The 18,225-nt window shown below is 46.6% G+C and overlaps 1 protein-coding gene across 4 annotated transcripts in view; it reads left to right on the plus strand.

Moving 5' to 3' along the window:
• The first annotated feature begins 10,675 nt into the window (after positions 1-10,675).
• Positions 10,676-18,225, plus strand: part of LOC125460363 (sodium- and chloride-dependent taurine transporter-like) — a 76,298-nt gene continuing 68,748 nt past the window's right edge. Inside the window, exons 1-3 of one of the 4 annotated variants that reach the window (XM_059649708.1) lie at positions 10,676-10,888; positions 11,461-11,525; positions 12,168-12,395. In XM_059649708.1, coding sequence (XP_059505691.1) covers positions 12,170-12,395 — 226 coding nt within the window. In that variant the 5' untranslated portion in view covers positions 10,676-10,888; positions 11,461-11,525; positions 12,168-12,169. The remainder of the gene's footprint in view (positions 10,889-11,460; positions 11,526-12,167; positions 12,396-18,225) is intronic. The other 3 variants (XM_059649705.1, XM_059649707.1, XM_059649706.1) reach the window with 3 other exon arrangements.

Raw genomic sequence — 18,225 nt, forward strand, 5'->3', positions numbered from 1 at the left:
TGTGACCCACTTTACGAATGAGTCTACAATGCAGAGCCTACTCAAAGGGTTTACAAAAATCCAAATAAACAACATCTACTGCTCTGCCATCATCAATCTTCTTGCTAACTTCCTCAAAAAACACAATCAAATTTGTGAGATACAATTTTCCTCTCACAAAACTATGCTGACTATCTCTAAATGTCCATAAACCCTGTTTGTTATAATCACCTCCAACAATTTACCCCCAACCAAAATCAGACTCACAGGTCTGTAGCTGGGACAACACCTCTACCAATCAGAGGTAGAGGTGCCAACCAGAATGCCCCAATCAGCACTCGCCTGTCTTTCAGCGCAAATGGTGGCTTTGTCATTGAGTTGGCATTCTTGCAAAAGCTCCTGATGAGTGCAAGAGGAAAGCCTCTAGGACAATGTATCTTTTCTCATCAGTCGGCTGGCACTGTTCTGATCTTGTTAATCAACACATAATCCGAGATCTGAATGAACGCAGCAGGCCAAGCAGCATCAGAGGAGCAGGAAGGCTGACGTTTCAGGCCGAGACCCTTCTTCGGAAAAAATTTTTCCAGGCCCGAAATTTTTCCTGCTCCTCTGATGCTGCTTGGCCTGCTGTGTTCATCCAGCCCTACACCTTGTTATCTCAGATTCTCCAGCATCTGCAGTTCCTACTATCCGCACATAATCCAGGGGGCAGGCCTTCAAAGCTTGCTTTGTCAGTTTTGAGTTGAAAAGAATCAAAAGAAATCTGGGCGTTAAAAGTTGGTAATGGGAAACGTGACCTTGAGGCTGTTAGATACTTACAAAATCTGAACTGGTTTATCGACTTTCTTCAGGCCAGCCAATTACCTGTTCTCAGGTTGATATGTGACTCCAGTGGGCTCCCTCAGCTGTGTCCGAGGCCAGTTTGCGTTGGGCACATTGTGGCCCCCTTACCAGCAGTTTAACAAACATTTTGACAGAAATCAAGAGGCTTCAGTAGGAAATTCTGCAGGCACAGGGGCCAACACATGCTGGGGAAACAGGAAAGCAAAACTGAACTAAAATGCAGATTATCAAGTGATTAAATCAACCAAGTGAAGGATGCATAATTTTGCAAGTGTTGCCAACGCTTTTTACAAGTCAATTAATGAGCTTTGACGTGTTAGGAATCAACTAATTGCCTTCAACAAGAAGGAAGTAGAAAAATCTGGCATGGAAATCTCCCTCAATGCATTAGCATTTCCCTGCAGGCTGCCTGCTTTGCTCAGGGTCACGTGACAAATACACCACAAAAATTTGGATTAAATTTTGACACACTCATTGTTGTCACGAACTCTCACTCTGATGTTTTGAAAAGGGGTATTCTCAGGGTGTGGGGCATTACCGGATAGTTTGGCACTGGCCCCAAATGCTGGTCGGTGCACCATAGGAAGGATGGGATTGCACTGGATTGGGTGATTCACCAGGATGCTGCCTGCGATGGAGTAGTTTAACTGTGAAGCGAGGCAGCGAAAACTGCAGATGCTGGAGTCAGAGACGACACAGTGTGGAGCCGGAGGAACACAGCAGGCCAGGCAGCAACAGAGGAGCAGGACCCGAAACATCAACGTTCCTGCTCCCCTGATGCTGCCAGGCCTGCTGTGTTCCTCCGGCTCCACGCTGTGTTAACTATGAAGGCAGGCTGGGTACTCTTGGGTTGTTTTCTTTGGAGCAGGGAAGGCAAAGGTGGGTGGGGGGTGGGGGGGGGCGGGGTGGGGGGCGCCCGATAGAGGTTGTGTGAGATTATGAAAGGCATGGAAAGGCGGGGGGAATAGGAAACAGCTGTTCCCCTTAGTTGAAGGGTCAATAACAAGGGGGCATAATTTTAAAGTGAAAGGCAGAAGGTTTACAGGGGATTTGAGGAAAAGCTTCACACCGAGAGGGTGGTGGGGGCCTGGAATGCATTGCCTGGGAGGGGAGTTATGGTGGGAAACTTCACAACCTCTAGAAAGTACATGGTTCAGCATTTGAAATGTCATAACATTCAAGGCTATGGGCAATGAATAGCCTCCTCCTGCTCCCATGTCCCCTGTTCCTCCCCATGATCTAGAACTTCTCCCATGTTCTTGTGACTTCTAGAATAGAACCTTCAACAGGCAGGGGCTACATTTCCACATCTTTAGAACATGAGCCTTGATTGGCCAAGAGCTGGATCCAGAGGCTGTTTCAGCAGCCAATTGAGCGCTAGGACACTGAGGCTGGCTTTGGTGGTGTCATCGAACAGGCCAGGTCAAGATCATGACAATTACTCTTCTAAAGGGTGCAGTCTACACCACCTACTGAATAACTTCATCAGACAACAGCCTGGGGACGGATGTCACGAACATGAGAGAGGTCATCGTCACAATGCCCCGATTCAAACGCCACATCGAAAACTGGTACGTTTGAGTTTCTTTTGCCAGAGTTTCGCCAGAATGAACTGGGGGAGATGGCAGGGGAGTGACGAGAAGCAGGAGGCTGGTTGAGGCCCAAGACGATGGGCTGAACGTCCTCCGCCCATGCAGTAACCGATGTGTGATTCTGCTTTCTTTTGGCAGATGAAACCCGGAGGCTTTCAACTTAAATCTTTTCATTGTGATGTCACAAACGGAGCTGGCGCCAGCTCTCTGGGTACAGCAACAAAGTAAGTCACCATTGGACAATGGAGAGGTTCCATTATACACCATGACCCTGCAGTTCCTCTCATTTTAACCTGTCACCACAGCTTATTACATCTTTTTAAGGCCGTTTTCAAGTCGGGTGCCTCCAAAATAAGGGGACGTCTAACACGGGATACAAGATATGCAGAGTATTTTGACCTTATTGTAGGATAATAGGTCGGCACAGCATTGTGGGCCAAAGGGCCTGTCCTGTGCTGTACTGTTCTGTGTTCTATGTTCTATGTTCTTTTGTAAAACACTAGTTCAGCCTGCGCTGTGTCCAGTTCTGGGCTGTACACCTCAGGAATGATGTCTAAGCCTTGGGGAAGGTACAGAGGAGGTCCACCTGACCAGTACCAGGGATGAGGAGCGTTGGACCCAATGGAGAGGCTGGTGTTGTTTTCCATAGAAGAGATGTTGCAAAGGTAATAGTTCTAATATATTACATAAATTGATGAATCAGAAACTACTTTCAGGGAAAGGTGTTTACCAAAGGACATGGTAACCAGCCAAATGGGGAGAGATGAGCATAAGGAGCTCTGTGTACCGAGCTGGTGAGTTGGCAATGCACCGTTGGAGAAGGTAGTCGCGTTGTGGAGCTGTTGTTGTTGGACTGGGACAGACAAAGTCAGGAGTCAAACAGCACCAGGTTATAGTCCCATGGGTTTATTTGAAATTAGTTTTCGGACAGCTGCTCATTTACCTGAAAAAGGGGTAGTGCTTCGAAATCTTGTGATTTCAAATGAGCGCAGCATTTAACTTCTGAGACGTAGTGGAGGCAGGTTCAACAGGAAGTTTCAAAGAGATTTTGAAATGGACAATAGTTGAAATAGAATTGTTTGGCTGGGGGTGAGAGTAGGAACAGCATTGGACATCATTCAAAGGGCTAGCACATGCACATTGGGCAGAATGGACACCATCCATCCAGGCAAACTGATTCTGCCATTACAATGGGAGGTTGGTTTGATATCTCCCAGATGTGTGAGGAGCTAGGCTGAGCAGCAGAAGCATTCCTCACACAAATGCTGTTCCAGAAATAGTTTTATTTCTCTGGTTCCTTTGTCCGGCCCCTTACAGTTGGTATGGGAACCAGGGTGTTGGTAAACTCTGACAGAACAATGCCTGGCTCACAACACCCTCCACCGCACCACCCCCCCCCCCCCCCCCACCCCCTGCCCTCCCCCCCAATTTATCTCGAATGGACAAGCTTCAATCCCATCCCAAAACACCACAGCAGAAACACAAACCCTTCAAAAAGGAGCTGGAAAGGAGATTGGGTGGGAATGGGGGAGGGACCTGGGAGGATCTGAAGTGGGAGTAGGAACAGGAATGAGAAATGAAATAATCCAGTTCCTTCTGGTGGCATGTATGTGCCTCTTTGCTGGTGTGTGAGAGGGAAAGGGATTGGGCAAAGGTTAAATGTGGGGACAGAGACATGTTAGCCATGTTCACGAGGATAGGTCCATTTGGCCCATCCAGTGTCTGCTCGTGCTTTTCCATTGCATCTCCTCCCACTACACCTCATCGTTTTGGAACAATGTCTCTCCCGTTTTCTCTTGTCCACTCAGTCAGTTACGTTCAAAGTGGGCAAACAGCTAGGGCCAGGGAGAGAAATCACTGTTCTGAACCCAGGACCGCTCTCCCCTGACAGCACAGCCAGCCCCTTGAACCCTGGACTCTTGCTTGTTACACACTTAGCACACAGAACATTACAGCGCAGTACAGGCCTTTCGGTCCTCAATGTAGCACCAACCTGTGAAACCAATCTGAAGCCCATCTAACCCACACTACTCCATTATCATCCAAGATAATAAAGTGTGGAGCTGGATGAACACAACAGGCCAAGTAGCATCTCAGGAGCACAAAAGCTGACGTTTCAGGCCTAGACCCTTCATCAGAGAGAGGGTCCGAAATGTCAGCTTTTGTGCTCCTGAGATGCTGCTGGGCCTGCTGTGTTCATCCAGCTCCGCACTTTGTTATCTTGGATTCTCCAGCATCTGCAGTTCCCATTATCTCTGATCTCCATTATCATCCATATGTTTGTCCAATGACCATTTAAATAATATACAATAATTACTTCGCCCACTTCCTGTGGCAAAGATGCTGCTCTCTGAGCACAAAGATCTCTCTCTGTTTATTGACTGAATTAACTACCGACTACTTCACCCTGCCATCCACAAGTGGAAACATTTGCTCACTGACGGAGTTATACAGTCTTAGAGCTATACGGCGCGGAAACAGACCCTTTGGTTCAACTCGTCCATCCCAACCTGATATCCTAAACTGATCTAGTCTCATTTGCCGGCATTTGGCCCATATCCCTCTAAACCCTTCCTATTCATGTACCCATCCAGATGCCTTTAAAATGTTAGAAATCACATGACACCAGGTTATAGCCCAACAGGTTTATTTGCAAACACAAGCTTTCAGCGCCTCGCTCCTCCTTCAGGTGTTAGTGAGAGAGATAGTATCAGACACAGAATTTATGAGTAAAAGGTCAAAAGGTTCACACCGTTGATGAGGATGCATTAGACAAACCGAAGGCGCCGTTAAATCTTTGATCAGTTAGAAGGTGTTCATTGATCAATATGTACATGTACGTCGCCGACTTCCTTTCAAGTCACCGCCCTGAGAGAACGAAAGGTTTGTTTCAGTGTAAAGCAGATGTGACATTTTAGGCCAGACAATGAATGTTAGCTGTGAGGCCTTGTTTAGAATCTGTTTGTGTTTTGGTTTGGAGTCAGACCGGTTTTATTTCTAAAGTGGGAATTTGTAAGATGGCACATTGTGCGTTTCTGTGTGTCTGTGTGTGTGTTTGAGAGAGTGTGTGCATGTGACGAAGGGAGAGGAAAGTGCCTGTGTGTGTTTTGGCTTTTGATTAGATTCCCTACAGTGTGGAAACAGGCCCTTTGGCCCAACAAGTCCACACCGGCCCCTGAAGCATCCCACCCAGACCCATCCCCCTATAACCCACACACCCCTGAACACTACGGGCAATTTAGCATGGCCGATCCACCTAGCCTTCACATCTTTGGCTGTGGGACGAAACCGGAGCACCCGAAGGAAACCCACGCAGACACGGGGAGAATGTGCAAACTCCACACAGACAGTTACCCGAGGCTGGAATCGAACCCGGGTCCCTGGCGCTGTGAGGCTGCAGTGCTAACCGCTGAGCCACCGTGCCGTGTGTGTGTGTTGCTGTGAGAGAGGCAATGGAGAGTGCAGGATGACATGCCAGGATCTGCGCTGGACATACCTGGAAAATGAGGGGTCAACCTGGTGAAGCCACCAAACAGGAATACTTACATGCCAAACTGCGAAAGCAGCAAGTGATAGACAGAGCTAAGTGATCCCACAGCCAACTGCTCCGGTCTAAGCTGTGCCGTCGTGCCATCTCCAGCGGTGAATGGTGATGGACAATTAAACAACTCACTGGAGGAGGAAGCTCCTCAGATATCCCCATCCTCATTGATGGAAGAGCCCAGTACAGCAGGGCAAACGTCATGATGAAACATTTGCAAAAATCTTGAGCCAAAGGTGCCGAGTGGAAAATCCACCTTGGCCTCCTTCCGAGGCTCGTAGTTTAGTGACAAGAAAGTTTGCACCATACACATGCTAAGTAATGACCATCTCCAACAAAAGAGAATCCTTGATGCTCCATGGCATGACCATGACTGAATCCCTGACTATCAACATCCTGGGGGTCACCACTGACTGGAAACTCAACTGGACTCGTGAAATAACTCCCCTCCTGACTCCCCAAAGCCTGTCCCACCAATTACAAGGCACAAGGCAGGAGTGTGATGGAATACTCCCCACTTGCCTGGATGGGGGCAGCCCCAACAACACGCAAGAAGCTCAACACCATCCAGAGCAAATCATGGAACCTCATCGGCTCCTTTCAACATTCATGCCTTCCACCAAAGTCGCAGCAGTGTATACCATCTACAAGATGGGCTGCAGTGATTCACCAAAGATCCTCAGACAGCACCTTCCAAACCCAAGACCTCTTCCATCTTGAAGGACAAGGGCAGCAGATACATGGGAACACCACCCCCTGCAAGTTCCCCTCCAAGCCCCTCACCATCTTGACTTGGAAGTATATCGCCGTTCCTTCACTGTAGCTGGGTCAGAATCCTGGAATTCCTTCCCTAAAGGCATTGTGGGTCAACCCACAGCACATGGGCTGCAGCTGTTCAAGAAGTCAGCTCACCTCCACCTTCTCAAGAGGGGCAACTAGGGACGGGCAATAAATGCTGGACCCAGCCAGTGATGCCTATGTCCCTCACCTAATTGAGAAAAAGGTCATGTGTTTAGGGTAGAATGTATGGATGCTGCTGACATAGGAATATAGACTGCGATGTCATTGTAGAACTTCAAAACTGCAGGAGGAGGTGTGGGAGAAGGTTTGGCTACAGGAGAGCTGGAGGAAGGAGGCTTCAAGTGGAGGGGCTGGTGGGGAGTGAATAAGACTACAAGATTGATTGAGAGAGAAGGAGGGGCCTGTGGTCAGGCAGTGGGAGATTGTGAGGCTGCAAAGGATAAAGAATCGTATTAAACTTGTCAACAAGAAATGCTCAGCAACGTGGGAGCTAGAAACAGCTGAACTAAGGAATTTGTGGTGAATAAACGTGGAATCTCTAGTTTAAGGCAGACTAAGTTTTGTGGAGCAGGTATGACCTCTATGTTCTGGATGCTTTATAATAAACACTGTACATCAATTGTTAAAATCATATTGAAGATTGAGGTTTAAGATGCAGTACAAAATATTGTAACATCCTGGTTAAATTGTTATAGCTTCGTCCATATATGATCATAGCACATCAACTATGGTGTGACCAGTTTGTGGAAGGTGTGTTTAGCAGATAGATTTTAGTGTGTGTCAGTTACTGTAAAAACGCACTTTGTTAACTTCTGCCTGTTGTCTTCTGCCAATTTAAATATTGTGGTTTCTTAGAAATTGATGCTTTCCTTATGTGTTGGATCTCTAGTTTTGATGGAAGGGTTTGATAATTCACAAAAGCGAAATCATGTCTGACTCATGTAATGAAGTCTCGACCAGAGTGGATAAGGGGGAACCAGTAGATGAGTTGTATTTGGTCTATCAGAGGGCATTCACCAAGGTATCTCACAAAAGGTTAAGTCATGAGATAAGAGCCTATAATGTTGGAAGTAGGATATTGGCATAGATAGAGAATTGGCTCATGGGTAGTAAAAGCAAGTGGGGGTAAGAGACAACGTCACAAAGTGCTAGCAAAACTCAGCAGGTCAGGCAGCTCTGTGGGAAGAAAGCAGAATCAAACTTTAAAAGTCCAGTGAGTCTTCATCAGAACTAGCTACTGGGCTTGAAACGCTAACTCAGCTTCCTTCACACAGATGCTTCAGGGCTGCTGAGTTTCTTCAGGACTTTCTGTCTTTGTTACAGATCTTCAGCATCCTCAGGTCTTTAAAATAAAAACTGAAACAACCACGGAAGCTGTAAATCAGGAACAAAAACTGAAGTTGCTGGAAAAGCTCAGCAGGTCTGGCCGCATCTGTGAAGAAAAATATCAGAGTTAATGTTCCGGTGACCCTTCTTCAGAACCAGCAACTTCCGTTTTTGATCTTCAGGTCTTTGTTTGATTTTAGTGGGAATATGGGGATCGTTTTCAGGCTGGCGACATGTGATCAGTGGGCTCCACAGAGATCAATGCTGGGACCGCAACTGTTCACAGTATATATTAACAACTTGGAGGAAGGAAGTGAATGTACTGTAACCAGATTTGCAGACAACCCGGAAATAGCTGAAAGGGCAGATAATGGGAGGGTTACAAACAGTTTATAGAGAAATAGTGACAGGTTAAGTTCGTGGGTAAAAATTTGGTAAATGGAGTATATTGTGGGAAAATGTGAAGTTGTTCATTTTGGAAAGAGAACAAAAGGACACAGCATTATTTAAATGGTGAAAGGCTGCAGAAAGCTACAATACAAAGGGGCTTGGCGGAGCTTGTACACGAAACACAGAAAACTAGCACACAGGTACAGCAGGTAATCAGGAAGGGCTAATGGAATGGAGGCTGTAAGGACTGCAGATGCTGGAAGGTGGAATTAATAAATGTGGAGCTGGAAAAGCACAGCAGGTCAAACAGCGTCCGAGGAGCAGGGAAGTCAATGTTTCGGGCCGAAACCCTTTAGATGGAGTCCTGTCGAAGGGTTTCGGCCTGAAGGACTGACTTTGCTGCAAAAGCACTGACAGCACTGCACCCACCAAAAGTTTTACCAGCCCCTTTTGGAGGTATGGAAGGAGTAATGGGGAGGGGGGCGGGGGGCGCGGATCAGGACCACTGCAGGAATATCACAATGTGGAAGCTGACATTCTGTCTCCCGTCATTCTTGATGAAAAGGAAAAGGGAAAGGCACAGCATCCGAGATATTTTTGGAAATTTGACAGGACACTGAGACATTAAATGAAAGACTGGGACATTCCTGGCAAAACGAGACATCTAGTCTTTTTGATGAGGTTCTGGTCATCAGCATGCTCATAGGACAAATATGGCCAAGTGCTGTCTCAGAGATAGTAGGAACTGCTGATGCTGGAGAATCTGAGATAACGAGGTGTAGAGCTGGATGAACACAGCAGGCCAAGCAGCATCAGAGGAGCAGGAAAGCTGATGTTTCGGGCCTCGAACCACCTTGTTATCTCGGTGCTACTATTGTTCCTGCTTTATATCTTTCTATGTCTGTAACAACCTGCTTTTAAATCTATTTCTGTGCCTTGGAAACTTAATTTATTATGGTGTGGAGGCTTTTAGGTGTTTTACTAGCTCACAGACACTCTATAAATGTGAGCTATTGGTATGTTGGCTGCTGAAGTTCCCAGTGTAACTATCAGAAAGCTTCTGAAACTATCAGCGTGAAAACTCTAAAATGGGTGTCCCTGGTGATACAAAATGGGTGCACTCACATGGCAGGGTTTCCTGTTGACTGTATTCAGATACAAAATCTCCCGGGTTAGCTGCACCAGGCCAGTCGTTAAGAAAGCCCTGTTAACAGATGTATTCCAACTCTGGTGCACAGACAATATTTACAGCAAAGGGTTAACCATTGCATTGCCAGCAGGAAAGGAGCAAGGTTTTGAGACCGCACTTTGTGAGGGTTTTTTTTCGATCAGGCCTTCCCTTCCCGCAAAGCCCCAACCCTCTCAAACAAAGACAGAACAAAGGAACAGAGAGGGAGGAGTGACTGCAATGCTGAGGTGGGGGTGGGAGTAAGGGTTATATCCCTGGCTGCACAGCCCTTATTGTAAAGTGTAAGAAATGTAAACAGGCAGTGTGCTACGTGACTGGGAGGGCAGTTCTGGAATGAGAGAGGCAGAGGGAAGGGGGGTGGGTGTGTGGAGGCAGAGGAATATGGAGGGGGGGGTGCAGTTTGCAGGCAGCTGAGGAATGTAGGCTTCTGGCAAAAAGAAGTAATTGGCTTTAATGGCAATGATTGTATGTGTGTTTGGGAGAGTGTCTAAATATTTGAGTATGTCTGTGACAATGTGTGTGTGTGTGTGCAAGTGTCTGTTATGAGTTGTATCTCTGTAGGAATGACTGTGATAGTGTGTGTCTGACAGAGTGTTTCTATCTGAGTGTTAATGTGTGTCTATCAGAGTGCATGTTTTTGAGTGGCATGTCTGTCTGAGGGTGTGTTTCTGAGTCTATGTCTCTATGTCTATTTTGTGATTCTATGCATGTGTGTATCTCAGTATGTGTCTGTATGTAATTTGTCTAACTGGGTATGGCTGTGTAATTTGTGTGTCTGTGAATCTGTCTTTGTGTATTTTGTGTAACTGGGGAGTACCTCTGACTGCATTGTTTATAACTGTGTGTATTTCAGTGTGAGTAGGTATTTTGTGTGTGTGTGTGTTTCTGTCTGTAACTCTGAATGTGATTTTCTGCGTGTATGTGTTTCTGTGTGTCTGTACATCCCAGGAGTACCATCTCCCTCTTCTGACGAACCACAAAGCTGCTTTCCCTCTCGCTCTCTCTTCTCACAGCCGTGCCAGTTTTTACGTGCTGACGCAGAGAGGCAGTTTAGCTCTGGGGTTTTTCCACTTATGTTGGGTTTAGTGTTGAAGGAGGGCTGCTTAAGAACAGGGCCCTATAAATGAAATCCACTCTTTCACCAGTCACCGATTCAGTTGCAGTAAAGTAACCGAGTGATCTGTGAGCAGCTCAGGGATCCTCTAGCCTCTGGGATCCCAGGCACAGGTAACCAACAACGATTCTGGGACATTTTTCAGCAATAGATAAATTCTAGTTTTGTTTTTGAAACGTTTAGGGAAGGGTGAATTTTTTAATACGTGAAACTGCAATTTGTGAAATCGATTCCCGGGGCTTTGTGTATGTTGGGATTTCTGAGACACAACGTCTTTATAAAAACCCATTCTCACAATGAGGACTTTGCATTTAAACACATCCTCGTGTGGCTTTAATATTTGAGAGAATCTGGCAAATGGTGTAGGCGAACCGCCTATTAATTCTCGTTGTCCGGAAACAAAGGGGTCTGTCCGTTTGACAAGAAAACATTACTGAGCGGTTTTTTTACAGGATTTAATGATCCGCTCAGATCATTTTCCTGACAGTTTTTTGAAATATATGTAGGAAGGTGATATTTGGTTTGGAAGGGTTTTTTTAAAGAATAAAAAAAATCTGCTGTATTTTCCGTGACTATTTGCGAATTGTATTGGACCCTTTTCCCGGAAAGTTGTATCTCTCTCTCTCTCTTTCTCTCTCGTTTTTTTTGTTGTTTTTCTGTTTTTTTTATTTATTCTCTCAAACAGAAGGCTGGAGAAGTACTGGACCAAGAGTAAGGGCGTTATCCCCGGAGTACAGTACTGCTTTTGTTGTATGTATTGTTGTATGTAGCGAATTATTGCATTTTTAAAAATTGTTTTGTAAAAAGATCACACAAAAAGAAATTAAGAGGCACACACACACGAGAAACCTCGTCTGTAATGAAAAAGATCTTTTCAGAGAAGCATAGATTTTTTTAAGGAAAAGCAGAGAAGGTTTACGTGGGTGAGGTCTGGAGGGAAGTGTTTTGAGTGAGTGTGTGTGTGTGTGTGTGTGTGTTTTGGAGGGGGATGTAGAAGACATAAACGAACTGAAAAAATGGATTTGTAAAAGAGAGGGGCCCTGTACTGAGCGGAATATGCACAACGTGCTCTCCCCATTTGTAAATGGAGATTTATACAGAGGGCACTGAGACAGATACAATCCAGCAGAGAGACGAAATATTATTTCTAAGGCAGAATAGAGAATGGATTAAATCCCAATAGAGAATGGAAGTGTTTTTATTGTGGGGGGGATTGGTTGGGCGGGGGAGACAATGGGGATTGATTTTAATATTGGAATAAAGTGATCAGATATAAAATGAGATAGAGTTGGTGCTGTGTGTCAACGATCAGTCCTGATTAAACCCCCCCTCTGTTTCTCCTCCTTCCTCCCTCTTGTGTGTGTGTGTGTGTGTGTGTGTGTGTGAGATCAGGAATGGCCCGGGGTGAAAAGATGCATTCTTTAAAAGATTTTCACAAAGACACCCTGAAGCCCTCCCCCGGGAAGAGTCCGGGTACCCGGCCCGAGGATGAAGCAGATGGGAAGGTGCAGCGGGAGAAATGGGCCAGCAAACTCGACTTTATCCTGTCCGTTGCCGGAGGCTTCATTGGTCTTGGGAATGTGTGGAGATTTCCCTATCTCTGCTACAAGAACGGTGGAGGTAAGTGTGTGCTTTGGGCAGGGGGATGATACTGTGTGGGAGGCCATTCGGCCTTGCACAAGGGAGTGGGGCGGGGGGGGTAATTATGTACTGTGCGTTTTATCTTTTGTTGGGTTTGTTCTGCTGAACCGCCTCCATGCAGGAACGTAAAGGGTGTGCATTTCTTTTTCATCTCCCTGAGCATAGTCGATTACTTCCCCTCGCCTCCCTGTGTCTCTGCATCTGCCTTCCCCCGCCCAAAAAGATACACAATATTGAGAATCCACGTGTTGGAATCCTAATCTTAATTAAAACAAGAGACAGGAGTGGCCTGCGGTACATTTGTTTCGTACACCATGCTGTATCTGTGCTCTCTGTAGCTGACTAAAATGGTGGCAGATACTGAAGCCCTGAGTATATTTACTGAAGGTTACAGCTTCTTCCCTCCATCCGTCCCCTGGGTCGTTGAATGTGGGAGATGCTCATCTCAGTGTGTGTCCCAGCTGGAATGACCTCTCCACCTTTCCCCCTCCTGCTCTGTGTACCATGCACAGCAATATCCACAAACATCCAGATAAAATGGTACCTTCGCCTCACCTGGGACTGTGTGTGGTTTGGATTTAGCAAGGCGGGCCTGTTATGATGTAAGGTTTGCGTTCACACAGGAACATTTTTTAAAAATGCTTTGCAAAATTTACCTTTTCTCCATTGACAAAGATAAATTTTAAATGGAAGATTGGTAGATGTCACAGCAGTTTTGTTCTGTGTCTGTGTGTGTGTGGGTGCCTGTGTGTGTGTGAGAGAGAGAGAGAGAGAGAGAGTGTGGGGGGATAAAGGCAAAGCCATATCAGAAATAGTATCAGGTAGAAACAGTAGATATGTTCCAACCAACCTTTATTCTCCTCCCCCTCTCATTAACTCTCACCCCTCTCCCCTCGCATATCCTTCTGATTCCTGCTCCTGAATAAACAGACCAACACACATTCACAATCTGTAACATCACGGCCCGGCATATCCCCCACACAACCATTACCGTCAAGCCAGGGCATCAATGGAGAGGGCAGGACGATATGCCAGGAGCAGCACCAGGCATAGCTGAAGATGAGAAGCCAACCTGGTGAAGTCACCAAACAGGATACTTACACACCAAACAGCGAGAGCAGCAAGTGATAGGCAGAGCTAAGCGATCCCACAGCCAATAGATCAGATCTAAGCTCTGCAGTCCTGCCAATATCCAGTCGTGAATGGTGGTGGACAATTAAACAACTCACTGGAGGAGGACACTCCACAAATATCCCCATCCTCAATAATGGAAGAGTCCAGGACATCACGGCAAAAGATAAGGCTGAAGCATTCGCAGCAATCTTCAGCCAGAAGTGCCGAGTGGATGATCCATCTTCACCTCTTCTAGAGGTCCTGAACATCACAGATGCCAGCCAATTCGATTCACTCCACGTGATATCAAGAAACAGTTGGAGACACTGGACACTGCAGTGGCTACGGGCCCTGACAACATCCTGGCAATAGCACTGAAGACTTGTGCTCCAGAACATGTGCTCCCCTCGCCAAGCTGTTCCAGTACAGTTACACTCTGGGATCTACCCAACAATGTGGAAAATTGCCCAAGTGTGTGCAGTACACAAAAAACAGGACAAATCCAACCCGGCCAATTCCCACCCCATCACTCCCCTCTTGATCATTAGCAAAGTGACAAAAACAGTAATCCCCATGAACTGCATGGCAAAACAGGAACTCAGTTGTTCAGAGTCCAGTCACTTCTTTCAAGTTACCGTCCAGACTATGCACTGAAACAGATGAGAGGGAACATTGTGGGAACATAATGGGTGGCCCCATTGGCATCACAGAAATAACCTGCTCAGTGACACCCAGTTTGGGTTCTGCCAGGGCCACTCAGCTCCTGATCTCATCACAGCCTTCGTTCAAGCATGGACAAAAGAGCTGAATCCCAGAGGGTGAGGTGAGAGTGACAGCCCTTGACATCTAGGCTGCATTTGACTGAGTGTGGCATCAAGGAGCCCTGGCAAAACTGGGATCAGTGGGTATCAGGGAGCAAACGCTGCAGTACCTGACACATAAGAAGATGGTCATGGTTGTTGGAGGTCAATCATCTCAGCTCCAGGACATCTCTGCAGGAGTCCCTCAGGGCAGGAGCTTCATCAGTGACGTTGCTCACTGCATCACAAGGTCAGACACCATCTGTGAAAAGACAATCAAGTTTCTGCTCAGTGACTTTCATCAGAACTGTACAAGATACCCAGCAGAAATTCACCAAAGATCCTGAGGCAGCACCTTCCAAATGACCACGACCACTTCTATCCAGAAGGACAAGAGCAGCAAATACATGGGAACACCGCCCCCTGCAAGTTCCCCTCCAAGCCACTCATTATCCTGACTTGGAAATATATCGCTGTTCCTTAAGTGTCACTCGGGCAAAATCCTGGAATTCCACCCCTGAGAGCATCATGGATCAACCCACAGCACAGGGACTACAGCGATTCAAGAAGGCAGCTCACCCCCACCTTCTCAAGGGGCAATTAGAGACATGTGATAAATGCTGGGCCCAGCCAGCAACACTCATAGTCTTAGAGTGAATAAAAAAAACCATTAGCCTACACCTGGTCTTTTCGTTAGAACTGAAAAGAATGGCTTTTCAATCTTTGTGAACTGTTGCACCTCTCTAATTACTCTGCCTTTATTTTACTAATATTTTCTGCATTTTCTTCAACTTTGCAATAGCCATGTAATAATGCAGAGACCAGCACTGTGCTGTGAATTAGGTCACCAAGATTCTACATCTGTTGGTTCAGTGTCTCCTAGCTTTTGTACCCTGGTTGTTCATAAGTAGGCACCCCTTCTGATTTTTTGACTCTGGTCAAATTGCGTTGGAATTTTGAATCGTTTCTCTATTTCCAGTAGTCTTTGCTGCTGTGCAACGATTGCTTTTGTAATTTTGCTGAGGAAAACGACCTCTTTGTTCCTCCATTCATCAGGAATTTGATCCCTTTCTGTCTCATTCACTTAGTCTTGTTTCTGCCTGGCTACGGTTTGATGCTGCCTTCCATGTTATTTAACTGCGTTCCTACTGCTGTGTGACCCCACCCCCCACCTATGTCTTCCCCCATTCCTGACTGGTGGGGGGTAAGAGTCAGAACGCAACACTCTTGTCTCTTGACTTAGAAGTTTGTGGTTTGAGACCCACTCTAGAAACTGGAATAGAACCACTCCAAGCCTATCTCTGCAGTACCTGAGGGAGTGCTGCACTGTTGATGGTGAGATTTTGAACCGATCTCTGTCTGCACTCTTGTGGGAATGTCAGAAGATCCTTTGCTACACTTTTTGGAGAAGAGCAAAGAGGATGTTGTCCCCTGCAACTATCCCTTAGCCAGCACTGGTAAGGCAGGTCACCTGGTCATGCTGAATAGAATCTTGCTGTGTACAAAACCAGTTGCTGTTTTTCCTAGATCGCAACAGTGACTACACTTCAAAACATTTACCTCGGTGTCTGAAAAGTGTTTTGCGAAATATTTGTGGTTGTAAAAGATGTTCTCGAAATGCAAGTCAGTCTTTTCCTTCCCAATTTTATCATCAGACGAGCAACAAAAAAATTTGTGTGGATTGTGCTGGGTTTTTGTCTGAATTTGCTGAGGTCCCAGCACTCATTGATAGTGACAACAATCCCCCATTTTCTCTCAGCCCCACAAGCATCCCTTGATTCTAAGCTGCTGTTTTTGTGTGATTCTGGAGCCAAGTTGAAGCTCAAAAAGCATTTCCTACATTTTTCTTGGTTTTGAGAGCTGGAAGGATTCCTGCTGTTTGAATGCTGGCTTGTCGTGTGGTCTCTGGTCTGTAATCAGTTTGCTGTATGTTCTATGTGATCACACCAGCCGAGTGTCTGCTATTTGTTGGAATTAAATAATAGGATTTAGCACAAGTAGTTATCCAAACAAGTCCCGTTTGTGTCTAATGTACATTCTGCAAGAAATATTTCCCTTTCACCCTGCATCGTTTCTCCCTTGGCATTATTAGGTGGGGCTGAACAGAAGCAGCTGTGTGCTTTACACAATGCACCCCCTCAAAAAGTTTGGATAACAATCTTGTGGCTGTACAGACAGGGAGAATGCTGAGTTGGCACAAAGAACAGTTTGAGGGCCATTACCCCTGAAGGAATGTTGTACCCTGGTGCTTCTGCCAAGTTACCGACTCGCTTTAGCGATTCCAGTGGGGACATGCATTGTTCCCTCGTGGTGGCAATGAATAATAGTTGAACACCCCTTGGTAACAATAACCCAACAAAGAGATAGCTATCTTTTATTGCAACCTGTTAGCCATAATAGCTGAAACCGGCACAGTAACTCGTTACGGGCAGGAAACCAGGAGGCAGGAAACACTGCGACTGGTAACTCTGCCACTGGGAATGTAGGGAGAGGCAGAATGTAACAATTCTGGTCTTTAACCTGCCATCAGTGAATCCTTTTACACAAACAACTGAGACTTGAAGCACATTTTTAAAATACCTCCAAACAATACTAAGCTCCTGCATTCCAGTTTAAACCAAGTCAAGCATTTGGTGGTAATTTTTAGTTGAGGAGAAGATATATCAGGACAAACAGTAGAAAGTTTGGTCAGAGAGCTAGGCTCAGGAGTGTCTTCATGCAGCAGAGACACATGGGACTTTTCACGCAAGGTCTTCCCAGGGATAGGAGCTGGGAGCTGAAGGTCTGGTCCCAATCCAGCAGGAGTTAAAACTGGGAATACTCAAGAGAGCAGAACTTGAGGAACGCAAAGATGCTGGAAGCAAAGGAGTTGTCGGAGCAGAGGTTGGTAGCTATCGCTGAAGACAAGTCCACTAAATAAAGGTAAGAGTTCCAGAATGAAAGCTGAATCACATCGTTGTCCCCACCAGTACTGTACCCCAGTGTTATACAGTGACAGACCTGTCCCCCACCGGTACTGTACCCCAGTGTTATACAGTGACAGACCTGTCCCCCACCGGTACTGTACCCCAGTGTTATACAGGGACAGACCTGTCCCCCACCGGTACTGTACCCCAGTGTTATACAGTGACAGACCTGTCCCCCACCGGTACTGTACCCCATTGTTATACAGTGACAGACCTGTCCCCCACCGGTACTGTACCCCAGTGTTATACAGTGACAGACCTGTCCCCCACCGGTACTGTACCCCAGTGTTATACAGTGACAGACCTGTCCCCCACCGGTACTGTATCCCAGTGTTATACAGGGACAGACCTGTCCCCCACCGGTACTGTACCCCAGTGTTATACAGTGACAGACCTGTCCCCCACCAGTACTGTACCCCAGTGTTATACAGTGACAGACCTGTCCCCACCTGTACTGTACCCCAGTGTTATACAGTGACAGACCTGTCCCCCACCGGTACTGTACCCCAGTGTTATACAGCGACAGACCTGTCCCCACCGGTACTGTACCCCAGAGTTATACAACGACAGACCTGTCCCCACCGGTACTGTACCCCAGTGTTATACAGCGACAGACCTGTCCCCACCGGTACTGTACCCCAGTGTTATACAGTGACAGACCTGTCCCCCACCGGCACTGTACCCCAGTGTTATGCAGTGACAGACCTGTCCTCCACCGGTACTGTACCCCAGTGTTACACAATGACAGACCTGTCCCCCACCGGTACTGTACCCCAGTCTTATACAGTGACAGACCTGTCCCCACTGGTACTGTACCCCAGTGTTATACAGTGACAGACCCGTCCCCACCGGTACTGTACCCCAGTGTTATACAGTGACAGACCTGTCCCCCACCGGAACTGTACCCCAGTGTTATACAATGACAGCCCT

The sequence above is a fragment of the Stegostoma tigrinum genome, chromosome 11, assembly GCF_030684315.1.
Source record: "Stegostoma tigrinum isolate sSteTig4 chromosome 11, sSteTig4.hap1, whole genome shotgun sequence".
Lineage (NCBI taxonomy): Eukaryota > Metazoa > Chordata > Chondrichthyes > Orectolobiformes > Stegostomatidae > Stegostoma > Stegostoma tigrinum.